Below are 14288 nucleotides of genomic sequence, written 5' to 3'. Positions count from 1 at the left end.
CATCGAAAATGATTCGATTGAACAGTTTCAGACCCTCTTCCCCAAATCCATTTTGAACCAACACAGATCATTATAGTTCCTGATCATTATAGTTGTCGAATAGTTACATTTTCTTATTTTAAGATAGGATGAGGATTCAATGGATGAGTTTTGCTTAGTTCAAGTACCTAATTGTTGATTTTGATAGTTTAAAGTCTTAATTCACTTCTAAATTTTAGTTTAAAGGTTCAAATGAGTGTTATGCCTTAAACATAACATTACACATAATAATTTTAGGTGTTTCTTTTAATTTTTTATTATTTAATATTTTATTTAAAATTTAAAAAAGAAATTAACATGAAATTTTAGGGCCAATTTTTTCAAAGGGCCGTCTAGGGCCGCATTGATCCACCTAGAAGCAGCATGAACAGTCAAAAATCGGTAAACCATTTTATACCACCCAACTTGAAAAATCGAAATGGTGTTCTAAAAACCACCTGTTCTGAATTTTAGAGCACTGCAACTTACTATTACTCAGTTCTAAGGGGAAAACAAGTACAGCAATACCTTTTGATTAATATAATGTTCTGGATTCAACAATTGATTGGGTACAAACCCCTCTAGAGACTCATTTTGGGCACTATACACTATAAACTTAGAACTTAGAATGGACAAAATGGTGATGGCTAATTTCTTTAAATAGAGCCAACAACAAGAGTACAATACATACAGCCCCTGTTTCCCAATTATTATTATTATTTACGCCTCTAATTAATAATTACCTGACAGAAAAATGCTTAATCTGTTCTTTCGCTCATCGATCTTCTAAAGGATACACCAGATTTTACAGGGTTAACCCATCCTAATCTTCTCGAGTCAGTCTCCCTATAACTAACACTAGTATCTAACTTTCTACATTGTTTGGTCGTGTCAGAGTGCAAAAACTTCACTTCCAAATCAACCACTCTGCTGGATTGCCTTTCCCATTCACCATGCTCCGTCACTGAATCAGTTCCAGACCTGCTTGTTTGTGGTGAATGCATCGAGGAGTACAATGGGGACGAAGAAGATGAACAAGTGTCAGAATCAGATGCGTTCCTCCAACCATTGTTCCAACCACCAAATATATATTCTGAAAGGTCCTCTGTGCTTGTAGAGTCTCGGGTACTCTCGGTACTGCATGAACCCTCATCTGAATTGCTGCTAGTAAAAGAGTAACTGTCACTTGATGAGTCCTCTTCTAAAATCCTTTGAAGACGCTGGAACCTCATATTGAATGATTCTACGCTTTCAGGACTCAATTGTGCAACATTTGATGTGGATCTTGAATTCAATGTCCAATTTCTTGCATTCATTCTCGATGGACTGTTGTTCACTTTTGGATCGATAGATGCTATTCCGCTCCTAATCAACCTCGGAGCCCTTGGTGAGCACCTGCAACAAAAATTTTGGTCAAAGACGAGCACTTACTTGCTAACATACAACAAAAAGAAGATTACAACATTTTTCACCTAGCATAAAGAAGCATGTAAGCCCCCTTTGTCAAGACCCTCTCAAGTTCCACAGGTGTTACCTGCTCAACCACCAACAAAGAGTTGTAGAAAATAATGTTTATCTGAAAGCTGCTAGGGAGGCATGAATTATATAAACTATAATTCAACAAGTATCCAAGGAGAAAACATTCGACTAGAAAATTTAGCCAGTACTCCTTGTGGCTGCTGAACAAGGCTGGGACCACATAGACCAACCAAGCAAGACATACAAATGAGCTTTTTTTTCCAAATTTCCTCAAGCTCTTTTCATACACTTCCCTAAAGAAGATGGTAAAATAAGTTTATCCGCAGTATAAGCATGCCAAGGTGAAAACTCAAAGGTCAGCCAGAAAAATAACAAACAAATCCCAAACTAAAAAGGACTGATTAAACTAGAGGCCTTTCTCGAAGGACCTATTTTTGAGACTCAATGGTGATTTATAAGAGAGTTCTTACTCGGGAAAACTACTAATTAAGAAAATTACTAGCATATCTCTTTTCCTAAAGTAAATACTACTGTCTGAAAAAAAAAAAAAAAGGGGCGGCCCGGTGCACTACGCGTCCCCACTTACGCGAGGCTCCGGGGAGGGATCCCACCACAAGGATGTACTGGGGGCAAGCCTTTTCCTTGCCCATTTTTTTGGCAAGAGGCCGCTCCTAAGACTCGAACCCGTGACAACAACGTTTACCGTTGCGCTAAATAAGATAATTCTGCCTAACTAATTATAATAAAACAAATCTGCCTAAATAATCGGAAAACACGTTGAACTTGATATCTTTCTATAACAAAGGGCTTTTGATACAGTTGTCCAAGCTCATGTGCTTGACTTAAGTTTCTAGCTCATCACATCACTCAGAAGACCCTACTTTCCACCAGAAGTATCTTATCTCCATTGTCATCATGCCAATTCAATTCTTGAAATTCCTAAAATATCAAACCACCAAAAAAATTGCAAACCAGGCACGATCTTGCCACTCCATCAAATTTACTTGTCACCGCAGACCCTCTAGCACGAGGGGACACTAAAAAATTCTCTCACGGTAACTGATGTTAAATTACGATTGCAATTGAACTCTTTAAACTGAAGATTAAGCAAAATCCAGTGATGTACATGAGGAAGTTTGGCTAAAGCACAAAACCAAAAGGATTTTATCTTCAGTATAACAGTACATACCATGCTATCATCAATCTTGAACCACTTATTCTGGATATTTTTAACGTAGCAGACATAGTGACCAGAAAATGAAGCATTCATGATATCCAAGTGAACAACCACACCGAAGAGTCTATATATTGGTGCTTTATCGCTTGTGCCACTCATGTATGGCGCTAAATCCAGGATTTCTGGGAATCGAATGGATTTATTGAGCTTTCCAAATTTACCAGACTGCAAAGTTGTACAAGGTACGGAAATAAGAATCTGAAGAAACTACAGGAGAAAAGTCACTGTTAGTAGGAAGAAACCACCTGAAAGCGCTTTAATGCAATTGTAAGCACATTGGGAGCCTCCAGTATTGTCAACTTCTTCTTCGCTTTCACATAAGATTTGCATCTGAGAAAAATACCAGTAAATGATGTTAGCAACCCAAAGCTACTGCCTCTGAGAACTTCCAAACTTGTCCATTCATTAGATGCATACACAAAAATTAACTTAAAAAGAGATAGAACTTGACAAAGAACGTGTGCACTACAAACAAATGCCATACAGAAAAAACATATGGCGTCAGGTTATGGAAGTACAAAGAACGTGGGCACTACAAACAAAAGTCATACAGAAAAAACATTTGACAAGTCAAGTTACAGAAGTAATTAACAATTCTATCCAAAATCTAATGTCAACTAAATCAAAATTGAGAATTTTAAATGGAAGAATGAAAATACCAAAGCAAAAATCTCATTCATTCATCAAATTTGTTGTAAATTATTTGCTATCTAAAATAAGTCATGATATATCCTGCATAACGTTCAAGGAAAAAAAAAACATGCTGTGGCTCAGCGCACGTTTTAAAAAATGGGAGTATATATCAAAACAATTACACTATCAGCTGCCTCCAGCAATAAAGAACGCTGTATTAAGATCAACAAATAAATCAACTTAGATTCTGCCCTAGAAATACAGGAAGATAATAAATTTCTCACAGGTTTCATTCATAGAAGTATATTCCGAACCTGCTACATTGGTATTTATTGTCATCATCCAGAATCTCAGTACCCGTGAACCTTCTAAGTGCATCTTCTAGCTTCTCTATATCCCCTTCTATTTCAACAGTAAGATCCATCATTTTCTCGTGTCTTTCTGACTTGTAATGGCACTTCATGCATTTTATCTGCATCGCATTTAAGTTCACAATTTAAATTTCGATTCAAAGTCTTCTAATAAATGGCCATGTAAGCTCAAGCAATTCCAAAGGACAACAATATTTTATGAGAGAGTTAAAAACTGCTGAAGATACCTTTGAGCGAAGGTAGCCCCCAAAAGTAAGACCCATTAGAGTGGTTTCTTCTTCAAAAGAATCCAATGCATTATTTACTCCAGCTTCTTTAAGGCAAACGGATTGCATTGTATCAATGGCATACCTATAAACTCAGTTTGATAATAACCTTTAGTAAAAGTACCCAAAAGTTGAAATCATAACACGAAAATATCACGATTCATTTGCATAAAACCTTATTATCAATTCACCTTAGGAATTCATGCGCATCTTCTTCCCTCCCATTGCCAAGATGACTTCCAATATTTTGCAGCTGAGATAGTATTCCAATAGGAGAAAGTGGAGTTTTCCCTTCCTTTGCCTTCAAAATTAAGCCCTCGAACTCACAAGTGAAGCACCATTCTTTATTTACACCTGACATGGAATCAAATCATGGCATCATGAGATACGGGACACAGTGCCCTTTCAAGAAAATCTATGTATAGAATTTAACAATAAGACTGATAAGTAACATACACTCTTTAGAGTGAAGCCCTTGAACAAAGTAAGCAGTCAAAGGAGGAGTAAATGCCAAGCATTGAAGGACAGCATTTGCATAACAGCTGCAGACATATAAACAGTATATGTGTAATCAACATCTCAAGAAAATATAATTTCACTAGAGTGAAAGCATAAAGCAAGCAAGTAATTGTTTCATTCCCATGCACTACCTCTGAGAATTTCAACTAAAATAAATTGTGCACAAACATGTTTCATCCAAAATAGTGATGAGAGATTTTTTCAGAACATTAATGTTTCTCTTTTGGTAGCCCAATTTTTAGGAGGAAAAATGATACTTGTATATTTGCATCTTACAAAAGTTACCTAGCAATATTATGTTGAGCAAATTGCAACAGTTCCACTGACATGAACATTAGGTGGCATCAAGTATATCAAGCACAACAAACAATAATTTTGAGAATAATTCTAGAAGAAAGTACCAAATTATCCGAGTTAAAAATCATATGTCCAATTATAGTATAAATTTGCAATGCCGCAATTCAAAGAAACAGCAAAGAAAGAAGCAAAACTGAATTTTCAGCAATACAGTAGAAGTTAAAGAAAAAGAAATGCATCCATGAACATTCTGCAATACTACTACACTATAAGTTTGGCGATGGCATCATATCATTCAATGCTACTACTTTGATAACAACTGTATAAAGAAGAAGGCAAGATAAAATCCTGGTATGATCAAATTATATCTGCTAATACAGGGTATATTACTTTAAACTAGACTTGGATGCATAAAATCCTAACTGTGATAGGACAACACTTGCTATTTTGATCATCTGCATATAGTAAGATCTGTTTGGTATACCTGTTTCCACAGTTCATCAGGCCACAAGGTCGCATTTCTACCTTGTTCGAAGTATATAGCTTTACAAATAGATCATAGGAAAAAAAGCCCTAGAAGGAAGAAAACACTCTAGTTAAATTCTAATCTTAGAAAAAATAGTTATAAATTCAAGCAGATTAAAACATTAAACTCAAACCTTATCACTGTATTTCCCAGACTTAGGTCCTCTGAGTTGGTCAACAACTTTCCGCACTGATGATTTCAGTCCACTAATAGAATTTGGAGAAGAACTGAGCACATGGGAGGAATTCAAACTGTCAGCTTGAACATTATCAACTTTTCCAGATTTTACAGTTGGAACTACATGCCCATTGACACTATAAGCCACGTGCCTTTGTGAAAAACTAGATGGTATGGTAGATCTAGATACATGTGAAGTGCTAGCACTATCACTGAAAGTACCATCTGATATATTAAAGTTTGAGGATGCAGGTTTACAATCATCAGACTTCAAACTATGTGAACCAACTGTATGTAGTACATCTCCGTTACTCAAAGGTATATGAACACATGAGGATGACGCAGATTTAAGATCACTGGGCTTTGATGCATTAGAATCTTGACGAGACTTTATACAGCTTGCAAATGTGGAACTCCTAGGCCTAGGAGTATTACCACCACCACAGCTTACTGATAAAGCTGCTCTATCAATAGGCCTACTATTAGCTGGTACTGAATCATCATATTGAATTCCCTTCACCCTTGAGCTTTGTGCATTTGACAAAGGAGCCTTACTTCTAGATAAATCAAACTTGAAATGTAGGAATGACTCCGAATTAGAACAGTTACCGACTCCACTAGAACTCGATAGACCTGGATCATTCTGGACAGAGTTGCTCGTAACTACATAGTCAATAGTTCTATCCCAGAAACCAAGTGAAACTTTACCAGGCTGAGTGATTGAACCCTCAAGTGTGCCACCAATTGAACATCGACTCTCTCCACCACTGCTGGCAGTTTTACTTCGATCTAACTCGGCGGAAACTTCTGAAGTATTTACTGAATCAACCAAACATGCAAACTTTGGAGAGATAGAAATGGTTCGATCCACCATATTCAACCCAGGCTCAAGCACATCTTGGACACTTTCACAAGATATTTGTCCATCAGATCCCTTAGCGTCCTTTGAACTGACACTCTCACCCACTGAAACATCATCAGATGATTCATCACCACTAGGTGAAGTTGAGAAGCCAGAAAATGAGGCATCTGATGCTGATGATTCAGAAACAGAAGATATTCTTTCTGCAACTTCATCATAATCAACTTTATAACCATTGCCCTTCACATGAGCAACTTCATGAGTGCCACTACAATTAGATAATGCAGGTCCCTCAAAGGACCTTACAACTGATGCATTTCCACATCTGTCTTGTTTTGCCACTTTTTGAGCAGAATTATATGTATTATCATCATTGTGATAAGTGTCAACCGGAGGTTGGCATTCTTCCTTGTGACCTTGTCGCCAGTGGATAATTTGACACTTACCAGTACTGAAACGAATTAAAATAAAAGCATAAAATAAGGAACTTAAGCATAGAAAAACAGGAAAAACAAACGGTCCCACTATTGAAGAAAGAAACCATCTCAATGTTACATGTAAGTATAAATAATCATTTAAGCAACGTCCTAATGATAAATCTTAGTACCAGTCAGCACTAATAACAGCTTCACCTAGAGAAAACTTTTAGATAATCTAAATCATCTTGCTATAGCATATAAAAAGACAAAAAAACAATAAGCCATTATCATTTTACCAACATGGGTTTCCATCCAAATGCATGCATTGGCCAGCTAAGTGTTCATTAGAGAGCCAGGATTCCCTAAAATGCCCAAAGCTCTCATAGTAGTGGTGATTATTCAAATAGCAGTTTTCCTCAAAAACATAGAAACCTTTCTATTGAGCAAGGCAAAACCTTCTAATTTCCTATACTTCAGACATTGGAAGGAGTAAGGAGGTACTATAACCCACACAAAAGAAAACACTAGGCTACTTATGTATGCGAACTTGACACTGCACATATTGTTACAATTGTCCAAACTTGTAACAATGTTGTTATCACCAGCTATACAGACAGAATCATTAATTGATTTATTTGAAGATCTGGACAACTTCTAAATTTTCTTTCCCTGACATGTTCAAAAGTTCGAATTGACGAATCCGGTTCTTAAAAAAAAATATCGAGCTTCCACTTTAACAAATTTTCTCAAAATTAACCTCGCAAATAGAAACTAAAATGCATTTCCACTCTGAAATTATGCACACACATTGGAAGAAAATGGCAGCAGAAGAATTAAGTTTCAATCGACCAATAGATGCACTTCACAAAATAAAACAACGGAGCAGCCCAAGTTCTATGCCAGCAAATGGTATACCCAGAAAACATTAGAAATAGACAAATCAAACTTGAAGTTGAAATTAGCGTACCAATATCTAACCGCTTTACACCGGGCACATCGCGTGGTAGTGGGACAGTAACAAACAGCACACTGATAAATATTACTCGGAAGAGAAACCGTGCTGTACGAAACCGTGGCCTCGAGCTCAGCCCTAGCTGCCTCTTCGGAAGCCAAAATCAGCAATCGTTTGATCTCCTCCTTCCTGGCCGCGGAAACCCGCCATTTCCGGCGAATTACAAAACCGATCACCGGGAACACCAGTGACAGGAGGAGAACCAGGCTCGAAAACCCTAGATCCCCAGCAACATGCATTTATCCTCCCGTACCCAACACGCATCCAGCGGAATTAACAATACCTGACCTCCTAATCTCACTCGAATACATAAGTAGCGGCGACGGCGAGGTCTATCATAACGACTGCGCATGCACGGAGATCAAGATCGGACACGCCAAAATTTACTTCGGCCGGCCCGTCACGGTCAGCAATGATTAGGGAATAAAACGACCACAGGAATGTCGTTGTGGATAGGGAAAGGGAATTATGACCTTTGAGGTTGTTAATAGTGTGAGCTCGTGGATTTCTAGACAAACAGATCGAAATTTTGGGCTCTGTTATTTTCTGGTTAGGGAGAGAGAGAAAGAAAGAAGAGAGGGAGAATTTTGGATGCGGAAAATATATATATTGAGTAGTAGTTAAATTGGAAATTCTAAATTCTTTTTTATATTATTAAAATAAGAAATTTTATGAGAGAGGGAAAGAATTTTGTGTTTCGAGAAGAGTGAATTCTTTCCTCAACAAATATTCGGATCCTTGGCCCCATCTTCAATTCAAGATGGAGGCATGATTGCGAGTCAGTAGGGTGGGCCTAATTACCAATGTGCCCATGGAGTGTGACTTGAATAAAAAGTGAGGAAGATTCGGATTTTCCAGGCAGACCGGCCAGGTGCAATGATGTGTTGAGCTAGAATTGTTGATGTATGTGCAACCTTCCCACAGTTTGGATGTTAGTTGAGTTGGTCCAATGCCGTATTCAAACAATGTTATTGACATAAAAGTAATGGTTCTAGGTTTGTCGGAGTACGTATTGATTAACAAGTTTGTCGTGGCAATATGTTAAGTCACTTTATTCTTCTAACTCGTTACCTTGGACCATCATTGGAGACTTCAATGACATGTTATCACATGCAGATAAAGTAGGGGTAATAGACATCCTCCGTCTTTACTCCGGAGGTTTGGTGAAACAATTGAGCATTGTAATCTATTTGAGATAAAGACTTTGGGGCATCGTTTTACTTAGGAAAGGAGTCGGGGTACTTCTCGGTGAATTAAAGAGAAGCTCGATTGAGTATTTACTTCGCCTGAGTGGTTTAATTTGTTCCCATCGGCTAAAGTGCTTCAAGATGATGCACACAGTTCCAACCATTCAGCTTTATATCTCAGTGTAGCTTATACAAGTTCATAACGATGACGAAAGTTCCATTTTGAAAATCTTTGGCTCACAGAGGAGGGAGTCCGTGAGAAAGTCACTACAGCTTGCGACAATAATGAAACTATTGTTCTAATTGTACGTCATCGGCAGTGCGGGGGGATCAAATTCCTAACAGATTCCAAACTCGAATTGATGAGTGTCGAGCTGAGCTGCATCAGTTGAAAAGGTTTATTGAGCATTCTTCTCAACGAGTGTTTTTACAAGCTCATGCACAATTGAAGGATCTGCTGCTTCAGAAAGAAATCTTCTAGTAGTAGCGTTCTCGGCAAATCTAGTTAGGTGATGGAGATCTAAACTCAAGGTTCTTTCATACTTCCATTATGAGTAGGTGCAAGAAGAACATTATCCACCAACTGCGGGATGAGGCTGGTCAATGGTATGATTGGGCTTGAGGATTGGATGATCATTTATTGAATTATTTTAATGTTATGTTTGCAACTAACAATTCTGATGCTATTACTCTTATTAATAATGTGTCTCCTAAAATTACTTCAGCAATGAATGAGTGATAAGCCCAAAATATACCTAAAATAACATCAATAATTACGTCAGTTTTGTATTGAAATCATGTTAATTATATTTATTTAGAATACTTTTACGTTTATATTTGTTTCTATTGTGCAAGGTACTTAATTATTTGGAAAAATCCAAATAGGAGCTAAAACGGAGCAAAAACGAGAGAGAAATCACATTTACAAGCTAAAAGGCACGTACGATTCAGAGGCCGTGGCGAAGGAATTGGGAACAGTCTTGGAACAGAGACAAAAGTCTCTGTCGCGACCGAGATTCCCAATATCTCAGTCGCGACACGCGTTTTCCAAGTAAGGAAACGTGAGTTCGTGCAGTATTCTACCTCAATCCAAAGACGCGACCGAGATTCTTGATATCTCGACAGAAACAGCAAAGTTTCAGCACATATTTTACATGTTTTTAATTCAAAACGATGCGTCTATTCATCCGGATAGAGACGACTCTTCACCAGCAGACACGACACTTCAAATAAGACTTTTCATCAATTATAAATAGAGCACACATTTCAGAATCAAGGGTTGGATATTTTGTTGATAATTTCTAATTCAGAAAAGAGTTAGATAGTTGGAGATTCTAGTTTACAATTTTGTAGAAGCAAACTTGTTGTACACAAGTTGTTCAATTAGTTTAGATACAAACACAGATTTTATAGTTTAAGTTCGAGAATTGTTTGAAGATGAGTTTACACTCTGTAGAAGATTCAATGATCTCTATTTCGAGGATTCAACGAGAAGAACCAGTGGGTGAAGCGCCTCAGGGTCTGACAAGCCTACGAAGTTTGAGGAAATGATTGACAACTCGGAACTCAAATTAGTTAAAATGCTATCCAAGCTTCTTCTTCTCTGTTAACTTGTGACGATTCACAATTCATTAATAAATTACCTTTTCAATACAATTTATTTCTATTGTTGTTATTTTTGAGTCTGATCTAGCAATATTCTTTAAAATAATAAACCGGCGTTTTCAATAAAAACCTTTTTACACAAATTACATTTCAATGGAAACTTTGTTGAACACTTAAAAGAGTTAGGATTTATGTTTGGTTTGATCGATAGGTCGGCTTATCAAACATAGAACACCAATTTGATTAAGGTAGCAATCTATTCCGATCCAGAAAGATTGTCTGCAGTTCGAAGCCCAGTAATTGCATTAATCGATAAATTGTTACACACTAATAATCTAGTCAAAGTTATAAGTTGTTTTCTTGCTTTGTGCGTGCAAGTCTTGAATTCTACTTGTTCTTAAACATAGTTCCTGTAATTGTAATCCAAACTGTTGACAGAATTGGATTCTGAATCACAACAATTTATTCCATTCAAACCAATAAAACGATTTTCTAATTAATGCTAGAGAAAGCGAATTTAATCAGAATTAAATAAGTTTTTATAAAATAAGTGTTCCCTGTGGGTTCGATATCTTTTATTACTACAAGCGAAAGCTGTGCACTTACGAAAATCGCTCAACAATGAGGATTTAATTTGTCAATTTAGTCTAGAGGAGGTGAAGAAGGCAGTTTTTAGTATGCACCCCGATAAAAAATACAGGCCCTTACAGTTTTAACCTGTGCTTCTATAAAGGATACTGGGATATTATGGGGGCTCGGGTTTCAGCGGCTTGTCTTGATTGGCTGAACTTAAGTTTGCTTCTTGATTCGATACATGATATTATTTTGGTACTCATCCCTAAGAAGTCTAAACCCGAATTGGTTTCTGATATGCATCATATTTCTCTTTGTAATGTGATGTGTAAAATTATTTCTAAGATGTTGGCCAACAAGTTAAAGCAGGCCCTTAATGTGATTATTTTACCGAATCAAAGTGCTTTTATACACGGATGTTTGATTTCTGATAATGTAATGCTAGCATTTGAGGCTAATCACTATCTAGATAGGAAAAACTCAAGGGAAGAATGGCTTCGTGTCACTGAAACTGGATATGGCTAAGGCATGTGATAGAGTGGAATGGGACTTCCTAGAAAGTATGATGAGGAAATTGGGATTCTATGAGGGATGGATTTCTCTTATTCTTCAATGTGTTTATAAGGCTCGGTATCATATTATTAATGGTGATCATATGCTAGGCCCGATTCTTCCTCGGAGTGGTTTGAGATAATATGACCATATTTCTCCTGACTTATTATTGTTTTGTGCAGAGGGACTCTCAGGTGCTCTAACTCAATTGGAGGTCCAAAGGGTGATCCACGGGTGCCGTATAGCAAGATCAGCTCCCTCTATTTCACATCTGTTCTTTATAGATGATACTTATCTATTTTTTAAGGCGAGTGTACATCCATCAAAGATTGTCTCCATAGGTATGAACAAGCTTCGGGGCAAAAAAGTTAATTTTAAGAAGTTCTCAATCTCTTTCAGTCGAAATTATGGTGCGGCAGATTGTGAGTCTCTATGGGATATTTTGGGGGTTTATCTAATCTCTAACTTGGAAAAATACATCGAGCTTCCTTATTTAATTGGGAGAAATAAAATACAAGTGTTTAATTTTTTGGAGGGTGCATTTTCTAAATGATTGAGAAGTTGGAAGGTGCATTTTCTCTCTCGAGCAGGCAAAGAGGTCCTTCTGAAATCAGTTCTCCAATCATTGTCATTCGATGTAATGAGCTTGTTTCTAATTCCACAAATTCTTTGTTCTGAGTTGTGTTTTATATTAATTACTACTCCAAATTGGAAACTGGTCTAGATTGACTATAAATTCCTATGAGTGGAATGGTAGTGATATGATAAAATGATTATTCAAACAATATTCAAGCGTCATTGTGAATCAGATTAATATTGCATAAACATAAAGAGATTGAACATGTTGGTCCCTTATGAGCACTATGTCATTTTCCCTTTCACATGACACAATATACATGACAGAGATTTGTTTTCGTGTCGTTTGATTATTTTTCGTGACAGTATATTAAAATTCTGTCATCTTAAAGCGTAAGTTTAAACTAACTCAATTTCATTGTGGCCTTCCGATGACACAAGTCTGTCATCTATAAAAAGCGCGCGTTTAAGTTAAAATTTACTTAATCATTAGATGACAGTCGTTATAAATAACTGTCATCATTTGCGGAAAACAAAAAAAAAAGTGGTAATGAAATTTTCACTTACGGGGCCAACGAAAACTTATCGCGCTCAATCTGTTTGACTGAAATTTTAGCTCATATATAAACCCTTCTCTCATTCCAAATCTCTAACTAGGTTTCGCGCAGCTCGTCTTCATCTCTCCCACCCCTCTCATTGGCTATCTCCGGCCAGTTTTTTTCTCACTGGGTCAAAACTAGGTAATGGTAAGCCATAATTACTTCATTCCTGGATGTAACATTACAGTTTCATTGTTCCTTACAATTCCTTTTCCTCATCTGATTTACTCATGTGTATGTTGATTTCAGCAGCTGGAAACGATATCTATTATATCATTGAAAAGGTTAGATCTTTGGTTTTTATATTTTTTAACCTAAGGCAATATATAGTTCGTGATGCTGACATAGGTAAATATTGCTCTTTTTATTTGCAGGGATAGTACGCAATAGTGCTGAAGTATATGGGACGGCTGATGGAAGAGATGGTTTCATGCCTACAACATATGGGAAGATTTCTTTAACTTGTTGAGTACATATATTGTTATGTTGGTTGCATGTATGATGTGGTTGTATGCCTTAGTCAGACATGAGTATGTGATAAACAATGGTTATGTATAGGAATTGCCATGTACTGAATTCGTTTATATATACAATAGTCAGACATGAGTATGTGATAAACTATGGTGTTGTGTATGTGTATTGTTAGAACTGACTATGAGTATGTTTATGAACATACTTAGTGCTACTTTATATATGTCTTGAGTACAGTGAATGTGTATCGTGTCACTTGGTTTGGTATGCTTATGGAAAAGCATTCAACATGGTGTTGTTTATGTGTATTACTATGAAGCTTATAGTTGATGTTCTGTTTAGGGAGCTAGAACTGACTATGAGTATGTGTAAGAGCATGCTTAGTGCTAGTTGTATGTAACATGCTTAGAACTGACTGTGAGTATGTGATAAACTATGGTGTTGTGTATGTGTATTGCTACGAAGCTTATGGTTGACGTTCTGTTTAGGGAGCTAGAACTGACTATGAGTATGTTTATGAACATGCTTAGTGCTACTTTGTATATGACTTGAGTACAGTGAATATGTATCGTGTCACTTGGCTTGGTATGCTTATGGAAAAGCATTCAACATGGTGTTGTTTATGTGTATTGCTATGAAGCTTATGGTTGATGTTCTATTTAGGGAGCTAGAACTGACTACGAGTATGTGTATGAACATGCTTAGTGCTAGTTGTATGTAACATGCTTAGAACTGATTGTGAGTATGTGATAAACTATGATGTTGTGTATGTGTATTGCTATGAAGCTTATGGTTTACGTTCTATTTAGGGAGCTAGAACTGACTATGAGTACGTTTATGAACATGTTTAGTGCTACTTTGTATATGGTTTGAGTACAGTGAATGTGTATCGTGTCACTTGGCTTGGTA

The 14288-nt window shown here is 36.9% G+C and overlaps 1 protein-coding gene across 1 annotated transcript; it reads right to left on the bottom strand.

Moving 5' to 3' along the window:
- Positions 1-535: 535 nt before the first annotated feature.
- LOC136234784 (ubiquitin carboxyl-terminal hydrolase 17) lies at positions 536-8460 on the bottom strand. The gene is made up of 11 exons (XM_066024258.1): positions 7772-8460; positions 5480-6836; positions 5305-5393; positions 4461-4546; positions 4196-4358; positions 3966-4089; positions 3682-3839; positions 2980-3064; positions 2687-2899; positions 1491-1552; positions 536-1413 (listed from the first exon to the last, which is right to left on the bottom strand). Exons 1-11 carry the CDS (start codon positions 8053-8055, stop codon positions 777-779), a joined length of 3258 nt encoding a protein of 1085 aa, XP_065880330.1. The 5' UTR covers positions 8056-8460; the 3' UTR covers positions 536-776.
- Between the last annotated feature and the right edge of the window lie 5828 nt (positions 8461-14288).

The sequence above is a fragment of the Euphorbia lathyris genome, chromosome 7 (assembly GCF_963576675.1).
Source record: "Euphorbia lathyris chromosome 7, ddEupLath1.1, whole genome shotgun sequence".
Classification (NCBI taxonomy): domain Eukaryota; kingdom Viridiplantae; phylum Streptophyta; class Magnoliopsida; order Malpighiales; family Euphorbiaceae; genus Euphorbia; species Euphorbia lathyris.
Note: the sequence above shows the minus strand (reverse complement) of the source record. Positions and strands in the feature narration are given on the sequence as shown.

What these genes read in the sequence shown, in the direction of transcription:
- LOC136234784 (XM_066024258.1), bottom strand. Translation starts at nt 8,055, where the DNA reads ATGCATGTTGCTGGGGATCTAGGGTTTTCGAGCCTGGTTCTCCTCCTG. An exon ending in CTGATGAACTGTGGAAACAG is followed by an intron (nt 4,547 to 5,304) that starts GTATACCAAACA and finishes ATATGTCTGCAG; the next exon opens with CTGTTATGCAAATGCTGTCC. An exon ending in GATGCGCATGAATTCCTAAG is followed by an intron (nt 4,090 to 4,195) that starts GTGAATTGATAA and finishes CTGAGTTTATAG; the next exon opens with GTATGCCATTGATACAATGC.